This window comes from Manacus vitellinus, unplaced genomic scaffold (genome assembly GCF_001715985.3).
Source record: "Manacus vitellinus isolate BGI_N305 unplaced genomic scaffold, ASM171598v3 scaffold_42_pilon, whole genome shotgun sequence".
NCBI lineage: Eukaryota > Metazoa > Chordata > Aves > Passeriformes > Pipridae > Manacus > Manacus vitellinus.
This window is the reverse complement of record NW_021940553.1, coordinates 1534882-1552906: the sequence shown is the minus strand read 5'-3', so window position 1 is coordinate 1552906 and position 18025 is coordinate 1534882. Positions and strand designations below refer to the sequence as shown.

Below are 18025 nucleotides of genomic sequence, written 5' to 3'. Positions count from 1 at the left end.
GGCAGCCACAGCTTCTCAAAACAGAGCAACTTCATGTTTACAGAACATGGATAGAGAGCTCGTGAAACTGTGATCTTGGGGGGGACCTGAAGCAGGAGGAGTCATGGAAAACTTCACCATTTGGAGGATTTTCAGGATATTTGCAGAGACTGGCTGTGGTTGTCCTTTGCCTACACATGCTTTTTAGGGTACCTGTGTAGGCACCTCCAAAACCCTGAGAACTTTTGCCCTCTGTACACAGAGGATGTTAATATGGGTAAATAACAGCAAAGGGGTTGGTCAGCCAGAGCAATTATTTCCAGCTAAATAAACAAATTTCCAGCCAAGCAAAGCAATTTTGATAAGTTGGGCTGAAAAATACATTTGGAAGGTGAGCAGGTGAGTGTGGTTCTTTATCTTTTCTGGTTGGGCCTCTGTACTATTGCACTGGATGTTGGACAGCATCTGAAACAGCCTAAAAATATCAATAATAATATCAATATAGTGACAGCCACTGATGAACAAATTCTGGTATTTACTCCTGCAGCCTTGATTAGAAGTACTGAGGTGGATCTGAGCAAACTCCTGCTGTCCTCCAGGTTCCTGCTGATCTGGTTTTCTGATCTTTGTGTTCATTGCCCTTGGCTCAGTGCATGTGGAACGAGGTCTCCCAAACCAAGATGTCATTTCTGGGGAGGGGGGACATCACTGCTCCTGCTGAGATGAGAGCCAGCCCCTATGTGGAGTTTTGAGAGCCCCTTTTTGGGTTCCTTTATCATGTGCTATGCCACTAGAAAACATTAGCTCTTAGAAAAGAAGGACAAGTCACCAAATGTGACAGAAACAAGCTCTGTCAGTGTGCTACATATCCATCTTGAGCTGGCTTTGAGCTCCCTGTAAATTAAAGGGAGTTTCATACAAGAAACCCCATTCATTGCCTGAATGTTGACTTTCCTGGCAAAAATATTTCACCCAGGGAATCGGGAAAGGTAGAGGCATGTTTAATTTAAGTGTATCACAGTCCCAGGTTGCAGGTACAACCCTCCAACAGCTGGTTCCTTCTGCTCAGCCAGCATGGATGGAAATGGTTCTTGTGGCTCCTGTTCTTCTGTCTGCACAAGGCACGTTGAAGTGTTTCCCCTAGATGAAAGTTTCTTGGCAGGTATGAGGACGGAATTGTATTTTAAACTGGAATAATGAGTCTGTGACTGAATGGGGCCAGTAGAGAAAGATTGGTATAGAAGCTTTTTCTTATCTTTTTTTTTTTAGGCAAACCGTTTTTATCAGTTTTGATGTTCACAGAATCATGGTTTTTGGCTCACTGACACATTTATCCAGCCTGTCCACCCTTCACAAGATCCTTTTTATAAGGACAATATACTTTGTAACTGTATTATTTATAGTTTGTATTGCAGGAGCAGTCCCAGATCGGCATCTTGTTCTGCCGTAATGCATGGCCTCACATCCAAGACCTTCAGTCTGGATTTTATACCTACTGAGCATCCCTTACTAAGTAGCAATTAATTAGTCCTGACAGTGCCCCAGACAGACAATTTGTACTGTCTCCTTAATAGCAGAGGGAGAAAGGGAGAGGTTGTTACTGATGAGACATGCAGCAGATGAGCACCAGAGCCAGGGATGAAAACTGCAACTTCTCATTGCTATTGCTAATCCTCAGTGTCACAAGCCAGTGCATCACTGACATGCTGAACAGGAACACACTGGATAATTAACCCTTTTTTTTTCATTTTGGCACAGTTACAGGTGGGGTTGAAAAATGCCAGTCCCTGCAGCGAGGACCTTGCTGTCAAAGCCAGGTCTCCATGACAAGACACACTGAGATGATCCCTCTCCGCCTTTGCTTGCAGGGAGTTGGACTCTGCCATGCTGCGGAGGCTGGAGAAGAGGATTCTGGTGGACCTGCCCAGTAAAGAGGCACGGCAGGTGATGATCCAGCACTGGCTGCCCCCTCTGAGCAACAGTGGGGGTGTGAAGCTGAGAACGGATCTGGATTACAGCTTGCTGAGCCAGGTGGGCAGCACTGTGACAGGGACAGTGCCTACGTGGTGCTGGAGGCATTTCTGGGCCAGAACTGTGAACAAGGGTTGGGACAGCACTTTGGTGTGGCAGCTGTGACACACAGAGCTGGGGAAGGACCTCAGCTCAGTCTGAGGCTCCAAAGGGAGACTGGCAGCACACAGCACTGAGCATGTCACAGGCCTGTGGAAATCACTGGTTTCACACAGCTCTGCCTGCAAAATGGTGTATTCTGGTCCTCTCTGTTGGGCCAACTTTTCAGCCTTAAATACAGGGAGACTTCCAGCAACAGCACATTTTATCACTGTTCTCACCAGGCTGGGAGCACTTCCAATTCACCGGGGTAATGAACAGTTAATTGTGTAGGGAAGGTTTGTCACCGCTCCACTGCTGCGGGAGAAAAGAGCATTTGACAGTGAAAAGATTCACTAGATACCCAGGCTCTCTTCATTTAGCCCTTTGTCACATCCTGAATTCTTTGGAAATAGAATCACAGAATCCTGGAATGCTCTGGGTTGGAAGGGACCTTAAAGATCATCTAGTCCCAACTCCCTGCCATGGGCAGAGATGCCACTCACTAGACCAGTTTGCTCAAGGACTCAACGCCTAAATATTTTACAGTTTACCCAGTTGACTCATTTCACATGTGTTCATGGAGAAATACTGCTCAGTTTTGGGTTTATAAATCCTAATAAGGAAACACAGTCACTTTTTAACAGGAAAGACGGGGATGGACACACAAAGGTGGGTTTTATTTGACCTACAGAAAATTGGGGTTTAAAGAGAAAACGCACAGTATTTTTCCTTGCTCCTACAAGGTATTGTGGGCATTCAAAAGAAGAACGAGCAACATAACTTCAAGAGGAAATCATACACATAAAAATAGATATGTGTCTGTGTGTGTCTGTGGGTATACATATACAAACAGATATTTCAGACAGCAGTAGACTTTACAAATATTTTCTATAAATACATATACAATATATATGCCTGTAAATGGTATTCCTGTCTGATTTGTGAGCTGTAATGCATTGTTCTGATCCCATCACAGGAAACAGATGGATACTCCGGCTCAGACATAAAACTCGTGTGCAAGGAAGCCGCCATGAGACCAGTGAGGAAAATATTTGATGCTCTTGAAAATCATCAGCCAGGTACCTCAGCTCTGAGCAGAGAATATCAACTGGCAAATGCTGATCTCCTGCTGTAACTCTAGGAACGATCATGTTAACCCCAGCAGGTGGAGCTCTGATATCTGCCTGGAAAAGTTCTAAACTCTACAGATCTAAAACATCTAAATTTCTGAAAACCAGGCCTTCTTTTAAATGTCTTTTAAATCTGTGCTCTCTGCATAAATACAACTTTTTCTTTATCTCACTGCGTTTACTCTGTTGTTTCCCTATATTAAGTGTTGCATTAGGCAGGGACATAAAAGAATGTCTTTTGGTAATGATAACAGTATTTATTCACTTCTCTTCTCTTTAGGTAACAGTAAGCTGCCCGTGATCCAACTGGACACGATCACAACAGCTGATTTCCTGGATGTGATCACCCACACCAAGCCATCAGCAAAGAATCTAAGCCGGAAGTACATGGCTTGGCAGAGGGAATTTGAGTCAGTTTGACAGAAAACACACCCAAAACTTCCAAGACTTCCAAAGTGGCATGTCCTTGTTCCAAAGGATCAAATGGTGATGGGGAAGGAAATGCTGTTGTCTCAGGAAAGAGAAAGCAGTGACAAGTGTCAGAGGGAAATCTTTACTTCCAGAATTTAAGGGTGGGTGAAAGAGTGGTGGTTATTCTTTATTAACCATTTTAATGACCATTCAAAAAACATTCTTCATGGAATTAATGTGATGGCAGTTCCTATGCAACAAAGCCTCCAGCCTTAATTTTATGCATGAAGACTTAAAAGATTGATTGCTTCTCAGTCTTTATTCATGACAACTGCGTACAGGTTGGAGGTAGAACTGAAGCAGAAAGCTTAAGAACAGTTAGACAATTAGTGTAATTCTCCATTCCCAAGACTCACTAGAGCATCACAGTCAGTGTAGCTGTACCAGCAGAGACTTGCACCCTTCTTAATGAAACATGAAACAAGGGTTTTCAGTGAAACTCAGGACCTTAGCAAGGCTTTGTAGATGAGGTTAGTTTGTCATCGTTTTCAGCTGATGTGTCAAGTGTGTTACTTTCCTGTTGGTTTGGAGCATTTCCAAGGTGGAAAAGGCAAGGAATTAAGAGGGATACTGTAGAAAATCAGCAGGTTTAGGCTAATTAACTAGAAACTGTACTGGTGGTTACCCAGTGGTTCACAGCCAGCCATAAAACAGGATCACAGAATCCGAAATGGCTCAGGTTGGAAGGGACCACAGTGGGTCACCTGGTCCCACCTCCCTGTTCCAGCAGGGCCATCTCAGAGCACATGGCACAGGATTGTGTCCAGATGGTTCCAGGATATCCCGCCCTCTCTGGGCAACCTGTTCAGTGCTCAGTCACTGCACAGCAAAGTTCTTCCTCGTGTTCAGGTGGAACTTCCTGGGCATCAGATTGTGCCTGTTCCTCTCGTCCTATTGCTGGGCCACACAGAGCAGAGCCTGGTCCATCCTCTGACCCTGCAGACACTGACAGACATTAGTGAGGTTCCCTCTCAGTGTCTCTTCTTGAGGCTCAACAGCCCCAGCTCCCTCAGCCTTTCCTCCTCAGAGAGGTGCTCCACTCCCTTCATCACCTGTGTCACCCTCCACTGGACCCAGTGGAGTTTTCCAGTCTTTGCAGTGCAGTGTTTAATACCAGCCACTGTTCTTGCACACACAGCCAGGTGAGCAGTCAGCACTGCCACGTGTCCTGCACTCTGCACCAGCAATTCTGACAAGTCACTCTTTCAGGTCTCACCACTGCCCTTCTCTTACCTGTCTTCCTCACCAAGACACTTTTCCCTCTTTGCAGTTCTCCCAGTGTTTTCCTTGTTCTTGTGTGCATCTGCATTCCGAGTACCAGGGTTGTGCATGCTTTCCAGCACGTCCCAGGGCCCCTGAGGCACTGACAGTCCCTTTTAGTTCTAGCATCAGTCATATGTCAAAAGTCTCCATGGGAAATCTCTTCACAGGATTTTGCTTATAGCTCTCCCACCTCCTGAACCTGACTCTGACCCTGGGCCACAGACCTCCCTTATATCCTCCAAGCAGAAACAGGCTCAGAATTGCTGGCACAAAAACTAGATGTGTGAATTTATCCAAAACTGTACGTGACAGTATCTAAAGATGGCCTCTGTTCCTGAGGGGTCTCTGCTCCCAGGTAAAAAGTGACACCATGAGAGGAAACAGCCTCAAGTTGTGCCAGGGGAGGTTGAGGTTGAATATTTGGAATAATTTCTTCACTGAAAGGGCTGTCCAGCTCTGCAGAGGCTGCTCAGGGGAGTAGTGAAGTCCTCATCCCTGGAGAGATTTAAAAGCCATGTGGATGTGGCACTTGGGGACGTGGGTTAGTGGTGGCCTTGGCAGTGCTGGGGGAACGGTTGATGATCTTAAAAGGGCTTTTCAAACCTAAATGATTCTGGGTTTCTACTGCAAAATCTGCAAAATCCATCCACACGTTCTGTCTGTGACAGAGATTAGATCTGAATGTAGTAACCACCCACCAAGTGAGGCTGCAGAGAGATGCTGTCATATGTCAGGAAATTCATTCATCACGATGATTTTGTTTAACAAGAACGAGCATGGCTCATTAACACAAAACTGTATTTTCAATAAGGTTAATACTCCAGTAATGCATAATTACAATCTAATAATTTAACACTCAGGAGCACTGTAAAACAACTGTAAAGGACTTTGATTATTACAGTTTGCAAATGGACCAGAAAAGCCATTTACCATCATTACAAAGTTGGTTCATACTGGGGGATGTAGAGCATAGGAAAAGCATTGCATGATACAGAATTAAATTTCATTTTACAGCTCTGCTAACCAACTGTAAAAACTGGAATGTGTCCCCATGGCTCGTGAAGGATTTTCCCCATAACATTAAAAAGAAACAAAAAAATCCCCAACAACAGTGAAATTTTGCAACTGTAGCACTAATAGGACCCTGCTGAAGCCTAATTTTAAAAAGTCACAGTCTCTGAGGCATTTAATACCAGAGTTTTGTTTCTGTATCATTCTTTTTAATAACAGCATCTAATTAAAACATCTGTAAAATGCTGACAGTTTTTAATTTTATGTAAAATTTGAAAAACAAAGAACAGGATCTGCTGTAATGAGAGGAAAGACAGCCACAGTAGTTATTATTAAGCAATAGTGGTACTTTAATTTAAAAGTCACTTCTAAATGTGCATAATCTCTACCTTTAAGTAAGAGCTCAGTGAAATCACTGCAGGCCAACTAAGGCTCTGTTACTGTTGGTATTTTAGTGCATGTTTTCAGAATAAGTCTCACTTATTCTGCAGAAAGTGACACTTTCCAGACAGGGCTTTTCATCAGATATTTCCTGAAAACTGAAGGTGAGCAGAACTCTGCCGTGCTCCCTGTGTGTGGTGACTGTGCTGGGCCCACTCGGACCCTCACACCGCAGGCAGGTTTCTGATGCCACACATGCAATGACTGATCTTGGGACCTTAATTTTTGAAGCAAGAATGAAGGAAATTATGTGAACCAACTACTCCCTTTCTCACAGCATACTCTTTAGGATGTGTTCCACTGCCTCTGGGAAACTCTCACAGGTTAAGTAGGGAGCTGGATTGATTTTGTCTTCATCTGCTGGTCGATATTTACCTGTAACAGATTAACAAAATGATCCATTTACCAGGCTCCTCTGAGTATCCTTTTTTATTTTTTTTCCCCCTGAAAATTAGAGCCTCCTCAAATCAGTACCAACCAGGTAGGAGGAATGCCCATCTGAGGTTCTCCTGCAACAAACATCCCACAAGGCTTCCCTAAACATACACTGAAGATTCCTCCAGGGGCAGCTCTGGCTCTGAATTACAGTTACTTATGCACTGGTTCACAATGCAGTACTGGCACTGTTCTCTCACTGACTGTTCATACGTCCATGTTGAAGGTTCTTGAAATATTAATGTTATTTTCACTTTTATAGAATCATAGAATCTCAGAACGGTTTAGGTTGGAAGGGACCTTAATGTTCATCTTGTTCCACCCCCTGCCATGGGCAGGGACACCTTCCACTATCCCAGGGTGCTCCAAGCCCCGTCCAACCTGGCCTTGAACACTTCCAGGGATGGGGCAGCCACAGCTTCTGTGGGCAAGCAGTGCCAGGGCCTCTCCACCCTCCCAGCCAAGAATTTCTTCCCCGTATCTCTAACCTGAATTTCATCTTTTTCAGTTTGAACCTGTTACTCCTTGTTCTATCACCACAGTTCCTGATGAAAAGTGCCTCTCTGAAGACTCTTCTGAGGAACAGCAGGATTACTTCCTTTCATGTTCAACATAACAGTGTAGTATGAGCAACAGCCACCTCAGAAAGGCCTCACCCAGTCCACGGTACCATCGGTAACACCGTCAGTCCCTTCACGTTCCTCTCTTACCCAAAGCAAAATTATGCTTGTAGTGACCACTGTAATTCCTAGGTGGGCTGTTACAAAGCACCAGGGCTGGCCACAGGGTGCCTTCGCTCTGGGCCCAGGGGCTGCAAGTATCCAGAGTGAGATCACTGAAAGCACCACCATCTCCCAAAACGACTGATACGTGGACTACTTACCCGTCCTCACCAAAATCCCACGCATGCCCGCGTCCTGGGCACCACCAACATCATCCCTGCAGTCCTGGGGCAGAACAGAGAGCAACTGGTTGGTGGGCATGGACACTTCCAGAACAATTTCTGCTTTGCACATCACTTAAAAGCAGCGACATGGAATTGAAATCTTTTAGCTGCGTGTCAGTGGAACTGTCACAGGAGTGGTTTGCTGAGTGCTTTTTGCCCCATCAAACAGTGACTGAAGTAAGAGAACCCACCCCAGGTATTACCCATTAAGTCCTGTAAGTTTTCCTGGAAATGTTTAGGCTGGGAATGACCTCAAAGATTGTCAAGTCTAACCATTCCCCCAGCACTGCCAAGGCCACCACTAACCCCAAGTACCACATCCACACAGCTTTTAAATCCATCCAGGGATGGGACTCCACCACTGCCCTGGACAGCTGTGCCAGGGATGGACAACCCTTTCCATGAGGAAATTTTCTCAAATATCCAATCTAAAGCTCCCCTGGCACAACTTTAGGCTGTTTCCTCTTCTCCTGTCCCTTGTTCCCTGGCAGCAGAGCCCAACCCCTCCCCGAGCTCCCCCCTCCTGTCAGGGAGTTGCAGAGCCAGAAGGTCCCCCCTGAGCCTCCTTTTCTCCAGGATGAGCCCCCCCAGCTCCCTCAGCCCCTCCTGCTGCTCCAGACCCTTCCCCAGCTCCGTTCCCTTCTCTGGACACACAAAGGGGTGATTCCAAAGGGTGGAACCATCCCTTTGCAAGCAGTGTGCACAGTGCAGATGAGCACTGTGTCAGTGAGCAGGTGATGAGGGTGTTGGTCCTCACGTACATCTCCGATCATGACGGCCTCCTCTGGGGCACAGCCAGTCCCCCTCAGGGCTTCCAGGAAGAAGGTTTTCTCTGGCTTCCCCACCACCATCGCTTTGGTGTCCGTCGCGTATTCCAGCCCTGTCACAAAAGGCCCAGGTCCCAGAGACAACCCATCTTTCTTCTTGAAATACCTGGCTTTATGGATTGCTATAAGAGGAGCTCCGTCCAAAATCAACCTAAAGAATGAATGAAGAAGAAAGCACAAAATATTAAAGAAGTTATATTTACAGCTGAAGGCCTCAATGGCTTTCACAGACAGGTTCGGGTGGGAAGGGACCTTAAAGCCCATCCAGTTCCACCCCTTGCCATGGGCAGGGACACCTTCCACTAGAACAGGTTGCTCCAAGCCCCATCCAGCCCGGCCTTGGACACTTCCAGGGATCCAGAGCCAGCCACAGCTTCTCTGGGCAACCTGTGCCAGGGCCTCGCCACCCTCACAGGGAAGAATTTCTTACAGGTACAGGACAAATCACTTGACCTTAACTTTGTATTGTAACATGAAAGGAATTACAGTAACAAGTTACATAACCCAGAAAGCTATTTGCTGCATTCATGTCCCACTGAATTCCCCAGTTAACAGTGCTATTACTGAGCCTGTCAGGAACAAAGCTGGATTAGAGCTCCTTCCTTTTCCTCACATCAGACACAGCAGCTCCCTGTCCTGCAGGGAAGGGCAGCCTGTGTAGCTGCTGCACTGCAGGAACCTTCCTGGACCACCAAGCACAGCCATGTTACTGCAGTTCTCCCCCCTCCCCATGTTTCAGTGCAACAAGAGCCCTCCAGACAGCATCTGTAAAAGCTGATACATAATGAGTGCCAAATGCTTCTCCTTCCACACTACACCTTCTCCAGGTACTGCAGGTCATTCCAACAGGTAGGAGTAAGGAGCAAAGCTGGGGGATAGAGGAGAAACAGTAGCTGTTATCCTCGGGGCAGAAAGGAGGATTCCTTTCCCTCTTAACACTACATGATTTACAAAACAAAACAAAACAAAACAAAAAAAAGCCTTTAAGAAAACAAACAAAATCCTGCTGTGCTCCCATTGCTTGAGGCTGGCTGAGGTGAACTGGATGCTCCCTGGAAGAGGTCTGCTCCTTCCTGCCTGCTTGCAGAGCAGCCTGGATACTCTGAGCAGTAGATAAATGAAAATACTTCATTTCACTTCATTATCACAAAACACCTCTGTTAAATCAATGCATTCCAAAGCAAGCTCAAACAGAAGAGAGCTGGTGTGTGTATCTGTGAGCAGCCAGACACTGTTCGTGATGGGAGGATGCCTCTAGGACACAGAAAAATTTAATTTGACAGCAGCACCACAACCACTACATCCAGCAGTTTGCAGGGAAGATCTCACCTGAGAGAATTCTTTTAAGCGTGGCATCAAAATCCCACGTACACAAAAAGAGAAATTTAGTCTCAGTCATTTCAAATGGTGCCTGGAGAACGGCCTTACTCTGTGCACCTCGTTTGGGGACTCATGTTGGGTTAGATTTACCTAATGTTAGGTGTCAGTGGAATAGCTGCCTACCAGGTAATTAGTCAGCATGGGCTCTTCACAGCCAGTGCAGAGGAAAATGCACTTCTAGAGCACAGTTCAACTGTCCTATTTTAAGCACTACTAGGGGAAAAATGCCTTACAAGTGCCTCCTCCTCCCTCCAGAGCCCAGGCACCTGCACTGTAGATACCTGCATTTAATCAGATTCCCTTCAAAGTTTTGCACTCCCAATGCAATTCCACTTGCAGTGCAAATGCCAACTGACTCAATCACCTGAGCAGTAAAGGAGAAGGAATATAGACATGGCATAGGGGAGGTTTAGGTTAGATATTAGAAAGAAATTCTTTACAGAGAGGGTGCTCAGCCACTGGAATGGGCTGGCCAGGGAAGTGGTGGATTCTCCGTCCCTGGAGGTTTTCAAGATGAGGCTGGACGTGGCACTTAGTGCCATGGTCTAGCAACTGTGGTGGTAGTGGGTCAAGGGTTGGACTTGATGATCTCAGAGGTCCTTTCCAACCCGTCTGATTCTATGATTCTATGATAAGACTCAGTAAGAAGAGAATGTGGCCAGTGGTTAGTTTTTCCATCAGGCCAAACAGAATTGACACCAGCAAAAGTTTACCCTCAATAGAAGACTGGGGAAAACACCCAGAACAAGTCAGTGAGGTGTTACAGATCAGACAAAGCCAGTCCTAGGGCCTCTGCAAAGCCTGAAACACAGGAAAGCACCAGGCAGAGCCAGGACAGGTTCACAGAGGATGAAATCTTCCTCCAGGCAGACAAGCCAGGAGTGGCTGGGAATGTGTCTGCACAAGGCAAGGAGAGCTGAAGGATGCAGCCTTGCCCAGCTCTCAGCCACACTACCCAGGCAGTGCTGGGTACGGGGTGCTCAGGCAGCACACCCACTGTTACCCCCTAATACCTCTCCCATGGGCACCAAGGCCATGCTGCACCCACTGTCCTCTGCAGGGGACTGGATTTGGCCCTCAGCACTTTCCTTCCATCACCAGAGCTAGCATCCAATTCTATGCTTAATGCATAAATCCTGAATCCAGCCTGGGACAACCTCGCCCACCCCCACAGGGCCAGTTCCCCGGGCATTCCCACATAACCTGGGAGCCTGGAACCCTCAAGAGACTCTCCATGCCATCACTGGTTTCTTGTTTTAAATGCCCTGATCTCCAGCCCCAGGCAGCGAATGGATATGATTCAACAGCTAATATAGTCAGGATAGAAATATCAATAAATGAAATGATGTAAGCCCTGGGACACACCATGGGTTAAGCTCATGCAGTTGTGAAATTGGAGTCCACTCATGACTGCACTGTAAAACTCCAAAATCAATGCCTTTGGCACCGTGCACTGAGGCAGAGGCAGTTTTGGTCAGTATGTGTTGTTATGACACATAATTGGCAGCAGATAAGCACAGCACTGGCCTCCTACCCCAAGGAAGATACTGGTCAGCAGTAATTCATACTCCCTTTTTGGATTTTGTGGTTATAAGGACAGATTAAAGTGCTTGAGATCAGGGTTTTTACCAGATTTCAAGGTGCAAAACTGTGTGGTAGCCGCCATCCCATTGAGCAAAAAGAGTGGAAAGGACTCATCACATCCATCACCCAGGCTACATTCAGCAACAGGCTCACACTCAACCCTCTTCAAGCTGAAGGTTTTTAGAGTTAAAAATCAAGGGTGTGGTGTCAAGCTAGAACCAGAGAGAAGGAAGTAGGGCTCTGCACACACTACTGCAGGCCTGGCTCATGGATGATGACAAGCAAATTTAGTCTGATTTACCCTTTAGCCTATGGACAAAACAAAGAGTTTTAAAAATAAGACACACTGGATCAGCTCCACAGTTCACCTCACCTCACCCATGTTGTGCTGGCCACTCCTGAACAGAAGATGATTCAGAAGATATTGCTGGATATCCTGCATTATGTAGGTAAGGAATAATCTGCCCTAAACACTGGATTTCATTCCCTATATTTGGGATCTGAAGGCTGGGCTTTGAACATGGAAGCAGCCTCAAGCTGTGCCAGGGGAGGTTCAGATTGGACATGAGGAGGAATTTCTTCCTGGAAAAGGTGGTCAGGCATTAGAAGGAGCTGCCCAGAGAGGTGGTGGATCCCCATTCCTGGAGGTGTCCAAGGAAGGACTGGTTGTGGCACTCAGTGCTCTGGGCTGGAGGGGGAACTCGATGGTCTTGGAAGGCTTTTCCATCCTATTTGATTCTGTGATTCTGTGCTTGCTTCCCCACATCCTTGCTTTTGTGTATTTCCTCTTGAGGCACTGTAACTTTGCCCCCTCCCAGTCACAATGGTGACTGTACTTCTGCAGTTTATTTACAGACTGAAAGCTGTAAAAATGAGGTTCTGGGCCACCTGAAGCTCATGGTGACGGCCCCAATCCACCAAGATGAGTGGCTCTCTCACACCCTGCTCAACAGTGATATTCCTACCACCCTCTTCTTCCCACAGGAGATGGAATTCCTCACACATGCAGAGGTTTAGAGCCCAGCACAAGACAGCCACCACCCAAAAACCCACGAGGGGCTGCCTTACCGAAATGCCCTGTTCATCATCTCATAGTGGAAGTGCTCAGGAGCCAGTCCCACCACCACTGCATTGGGGTCATCAGTGCCTATCCCTGGAAAACCAGAACACGACTCTGAGCGAGCAGAGTTTAACTCACACTTAGCAGCACACAGTCAGCAAGTGCATTTAATCACTTTACAGCAAAAATGAGCGTTTTCAGACACAGAGTATCTAAGAGACTAGTTTTTTTGTCTTTTCAGAATGAAGAAAGCATTGTGGAAAAGGTGTTGGTCTATCCAGACTCTGCAATCCTCCAGGATCAACACAGCTCTGGAGCTGAACAGTCTTAAAAACAACTGCTGAATGATTGTCTCACTGCCTCCCTTGAAATGCAGCAGACCACACAAATCCCTCTTTTAACTGAATGATGTTATTTGAGTCTGTTATTTGAGAGTCCCTCTCTACATATATTTATCTGCTTTGTAAGACAAGCAAAGCAGGAAGGCTAGTAAATTTCGCCCAGTTTTTCTATTCCCTTTTGTCCCAGAAAACTCCACTGAGGGTCTAAAATCTGTCTCTTGTTCCATTATCAAATTATTTATTTGCTGTCTGGTTATGACAGCAAACGTGGTGCTGCAGCATGGCCTAGAAGTTGTTACTCGAGATTAGTGTGGGCTCTTCTGGAAGGTCTCTTTTTTTTAATGTCAGTGCCCTAGAGAACAGCCCCTTTGTCCTACACTGCTCCTGAGGAGCAAGACTGTTTTTGCATGTCAGTGCCACCTCTGAACAGAGCCAGCAATGGAAGCAGAGCAGCAGCAACTGGAGAAACAGTTTTATTAATGACACGTCATCAGCTGCATCCTGCACTTGCTGTGAGTTTTGTTCCACCTTCAAACGTACCAGAGTTGCCCTGTGGATCTGTGACACCACCCAGAAGCATCTGGGTCCTTTAACCAAGAGTGGATTACGCTCATCCGTGACCAACTTTGTAGAGAGATTGGCCAGGAACAGCAGCCAACAACAGGAATTTGAACCATTCTGCACTGTACTTAAATGTTTCAAGAGCAGCACTGAAAGCAGGGAAGCAGCCAAACCCCTTATAGCAAAAAGAAACAAAACAATCCACTCCAGACCCAGGCAACACCAATGTACCCAAATGACATCTCTGTCTGTTCCATCTTTTACAAAATTAGCATCAGTGACTGCAAAACTGATGGAAAGGTCCCCAAAACCACAGAGATTAAACTGATTTAAACGCTTTCAGCGGAAGAGCTGCTGTCTCTCCTGTTTCTGACCCAAGAAAGCCTTCCTGTGAACACAAAGTATTGCTGGGTGCATACTTCTCTGGATACAATGTTAGGCAGAGCAGATTATCAGGTTTCACGGTTCTCATGGCCCGCAGAGCCTCTTCCCCTTAACGCTGGTACATCTGGAGATTACTGACTACAGCACTAAAATTTAACAGGAAATTTCTAGATCCTAGCAAGATTAGAACCTACTGAAATTAGGCAGCCAGAGGGATTTCAGTTTTGTAAGACAAGGGGCAAGGAGCAGTGATAAGCCACCCACATTTCTGCTGCCTAGACTTTAAATGAAAAATTGAATATATAGTTTTTCAATTCTGAGTGTGTTAAAAACACGGTTATCTTCACTACTCTCAAAACAATGACGTGGGGCTAACTTCAGGCCCCTGCCAGACATATGAAAACATATCATCTTCTACTTCCCTTACTGCTGAGGGAGGGAAATGGGAACATCTGAAAGCAAAGCAGGTTTCAACCACATCTTTAGAAACGACAATCTAGAAATGTAAGGGTGGGGAACCTCCTGCCACCAATGAAGGTATCCAAGTACATGGGGTGAGACCCAGATGTTCAACACAAGATAAGCAACAATAACTACCTGGAGATTTTGCATTTAAAAATAGTCTGTGAAGAGAGAAACAGCCTCCTGCATGGCCTACACACTGTTTTTTCATCCCTTTATGAGAAAAGCCTCTGTTGGAAATCAGGTATTGCACAACCTGACACATCCTTGCTATAAAAAAACCCAGCACTGGTAGGTGCAATAAATCTCCAATAACCTACTGGTAACTATTACTGGTATTTTTTTTACACTGGAAATTAATGGAAAGTACTGAGTTTTACCCAAATGACTCTGAGATAAGCTCAGTTGTTTAGAGCATAGTGCTAACACCACCAAGGTTGTTGGTTTGATTCCTGTACGGGCCAATCACTTAATGGTTGGACTTGATGATCTTTGAGGATCCAACTCAGAATATTCTGTGATTCTATTTGGAGACCTCGGCTGCCATTTCCACTGCTCCTTCAAGAAGCTATGACTTCAGGCTGTTTAATTTAAAAAGAAGACAGGTCTATGCGTGACAGAGAGCACTATGTTTCCTTAGTCGTTCCCTAATTTCCCCCCTTCAGTTTGGAGAGCCCCTCACCTGTAAAGTCAGGCAGGGCCTTGTCGTCCACCAGGAGCAGAGGCCGCACGTGTTTCTGCTCCAGGAGGTTCCTGGCTGCTGTCAGGGACGTGAAGATCTCGTTCTCTGCAATGTCAAAGCCCAGCCTCGTCAGCCTCTCCAGCAGGTCCCTCTTGCTCTCCTTGGTCGTGTTGGTCACGAACCGGATGGTGACAGGGGCGCTGCGCAGCCTGTGGGGGAACAGCACGCCCAGAGTGGCCAGTGTGATCCACAGCCAGCAATCCTTCTGTTTGCACACTTGTACTTCTCTCTGGGGCTCAAAAAGTACCATCCGTGGCTGCAGAGGAAAACACCAGAGCACTGGTGCCACACGAGAACTTCTGTGGGCTGGAGGGTAGCGTGAAACAGAGAGCAAGAATTACAGCTACCAGGGCAAAACCAAGTCCTCCCGCAACTCCTCTTCCCCTTCTCCCAAGAAAATTCCAGAGGAAAGTGGTGATTCCAAGCTCCACCTTCACAGCAGTAGCAAACACATCTGTGATCAACAACTAGTTTGAAAAGCTTTTTAATTCAACCTAGATAACAAATAAACCAGCCCCACATTTTTGATCAACGGCACCCTGAACCAGAAATAAACACACCAAAGAAGCTTGCTGCTAAATTAATACCACTGAACTCCACGTGGTGGGTGAATTCCCAGCAGCTGTGCCTTGCTCTGAGGTGTAGGATGCTCCAGGAACCTGTGTTACCTTGATGGTGGTTTTATGTCAGCTTTTGCAGCCATTTCTTCCCTTCCTGAGGAACACCAGGATCACATAAACCCACATTATTGCCCTGCACTGACAGTACATGCTACCAAACAATCAAATAATTTTAAGTAACAGTTTCAACAGCATTCCCTTTAATTATTCCCCCACCATCACTTTCTCTGTTGCTATAGGAACAAACACTGGCATCAGGACTGCATGGAGAACATAAGAATAAAGTTGGTCAGTGCTGGAGACTTTGCTTGCACCTGCCACTTCCCTCTCATTTGTCAGATACACTGACCCTGCACAGGCATGAACTGCTAAACTAAAATAAAAATTGATACAATTTTTTCCTGTGGACCTCAATACTGAGAAGAAACCCTAAAAATGGCATCTCTCCGTTTGTTCCAATGCCAGTCATTCCAACTCCTCTTCAGGAAGGACAGTGACACGGATTAGCAGAAAAGAGCATGAGAAAATAAATTTTTTTCAAACCTTTAGGGAAAAAGACCTGAATCTTAAGGTGCCCTCCCTCATTCACCACAACAGCATATATCACTCTGTGGCTTTTCCTCATCCATTACAAGATGTCTTCTCCAGGAAAACAGTGTCATATCACAGTACAAATACTCCTGGGATTGTGTATCCTATTTCACCACCGACTTGGTCAGATTAAATCATTTTGCTATGCCTCAGTTTCTTTAGGCACCCTCTCATCACAAGAGCAAGAGGTATTTAATTCTCCTTTTTATTAATATATCGAAATTCCTACAAAAGATGATGAGCTGTATTATCAAACGTTTCTCAAACCAAAAAATTACTAGGTTGTTTACCTAGAAGAAAGAAACTTTAAAAATAATAATAATAATAATAATAAAGAAAAGTCTTGTCTGAATGAAATGAGAATTCTGCAGAGTTTGCCTTGCTCACTAGGCCAAGCTTTTCTGCTATTCCATTTTAGCTTAGCACAGATCTAAGGGCTCTGACACAGGATCAGGCTCCTGCAGTTTCACAAATCCTCGAGGAACAGCTCAGCTGAAGTGATTTTGTGTAAGTGGGGTAATTCAGGTGAACTCAACTACTCTCCACTTTGGCTAAGGCTGTAGTCATATGTGAATCAGTGGAAACACCTTGAATATTGAGTTTTTTCTACGTGGAAAAGGCTTAGAAAACACACAGAGAGTCACTCAGGAAAGCTGAATTTTCTGAGTTGTCTGGGTGTTAATGCAGGTGTAAATAAAAGCAGGATTTGGCCAAGTCTTTGCTCGCCACAACAGCGTGAAAAAGGCAGAGGCTCCAGGGCTCACCTAGAGAAGAGACTTTGTGCAAACAGCACTGACACAACCTGCCAGAGGAAATTAAAAAAAACAAAACAAAACAACAGAAAAACAAAGAGGTAAAACTTGCCTTTTGAGAGCCTCCTGGGCGCCTGGCACAGCCGAGTCCTCCACGTGAAGTGTTCCATTGAGATCCACCAGGACGGCTTTGAGCGCCCGCCGAGCTGCCATCGCCCCTCCCCTGGGACACAGGAAAACAAATGAAACCACAAACTGGCTTAGAGACAATGGGCAATAAAAACAAGGAGCTCAGTTAAGCTCCTCGTTTGTGCCAAGCCCGGTATTACTCACAACATTACTCCCAGCACTAAATGGGCCCCCCTAGACTGGGGGGAAATAAGAGGCAGCGTTTAAAAAAAAAACAACAAACAACAAAAACAAACAAACAAAAAAAGCCAACATAATTGATGGAGTGGTGGTTTTTTCTCCCAAAGACTCTATATATGGAAATCAGGTGCTGTTTGTTTTTTAAGTGCCTTTATTTGCGCGTCAAAAGGAAAAAAAAAAATTCTCTGAACAGCTCAAGAGCGCTGGGAAGAGGATCATTAGGTCTGGTATTGCTGGTTCAAGGCCTCAGCAAGCACATTTCAGCAAGTCCCACCTACGCCCGACGGCGCTGCTGAAGTGAAAATAAATACACACTGCTCTGGTTGTAAAGCTCAAAATGCTCCGCCGAAGTGGATATTGTTAATTTTTATTTTTGTAAGCAAGATCGAGGGTGATCCAGCCCAAACCATGCCCCGGGGAGCCCTGACTTTGAGGCTGTTTGGTGGTGACAGGGTGGAACTTGCAGATTGTTACACCCATCAGCACGATCGAGTCCAACTCCTTCCCTTCCCTTCCCTTCCCTTCCCTTCCCTTCCCTTCCCTTCCCTTCCCTTCCCTTCCCTT

The 18025-nt window shown here is 45.8% G+C and overlaps 2 protein-coding genes across 5 annotated transcripts in view; one reads left to right on the top strand and one right to left on the bottom strand.

The window, feature by feature from the left end:
* Positions 1-4408, top strand: part of KATNAL2 (katanin catalytic subunit A1 like 2) — a 30861-nt gene extending 26453 nt beyond the window's left edge. For 2 of the 4 annotated variants that reach the window (XM_029962153.1, XM_029962152.1), the window contains exons 14-16: positions 1848-2010; positions 3068-3170; positions 3502-4408. In XM_029962153.1, the coding sequence (XP_029818013.1) occupies positions 1848-2010; positions 3068-3170; positions 3502-3641 (406 nt within the window). In that variant the 3' untranslated portion in view covers positions 3642-4408. The remainder of the gene's footprint in view (positions 1-1847; positions 2011-3067; positions 3171-3501) is intronic. The other 2 variants (XM_029962155.1, XM_029962154.1) reach the window with 2 other exon arrangements.
* A 1326-nt stretch (positions 4409-5734) lies between these two features.
* Positions 5735-18025, bottom strand: part of HDHD2 (haloacid dehalogenase like hydrolase domain containing 2) — a 14716-nt gene continuing 2425 nt past the window's right edge. The window contains exons 2-7 of the mRNA XM_008928620.3: positions 17205-17315; positions 15070-15278; positions 12648-12732; positions 8550-8766; positions 7726-7789; positions 5735-6782 (exon numbers count right to left, since the gene is read on the bottom strand). Of these exons, the coding sequence (XP_008926868.1) occupies positions 6679-6782; positions 7726-7789; positions 8550-8766; positions 12648-12732; positions 15070-15278; positions 17205-17305 (780 nt within the window). The 5' untranslated portion in view covers positions 17306-17315 and the 3' untranslated portion in view covers positions 5735-6678. The remainder of the gene's footprint in view (positions 6783-7725; positions 7790-8549; positions 8767-12647; positions 12733-15069; positions 15279-17204; positions 17316-18025) is intronic.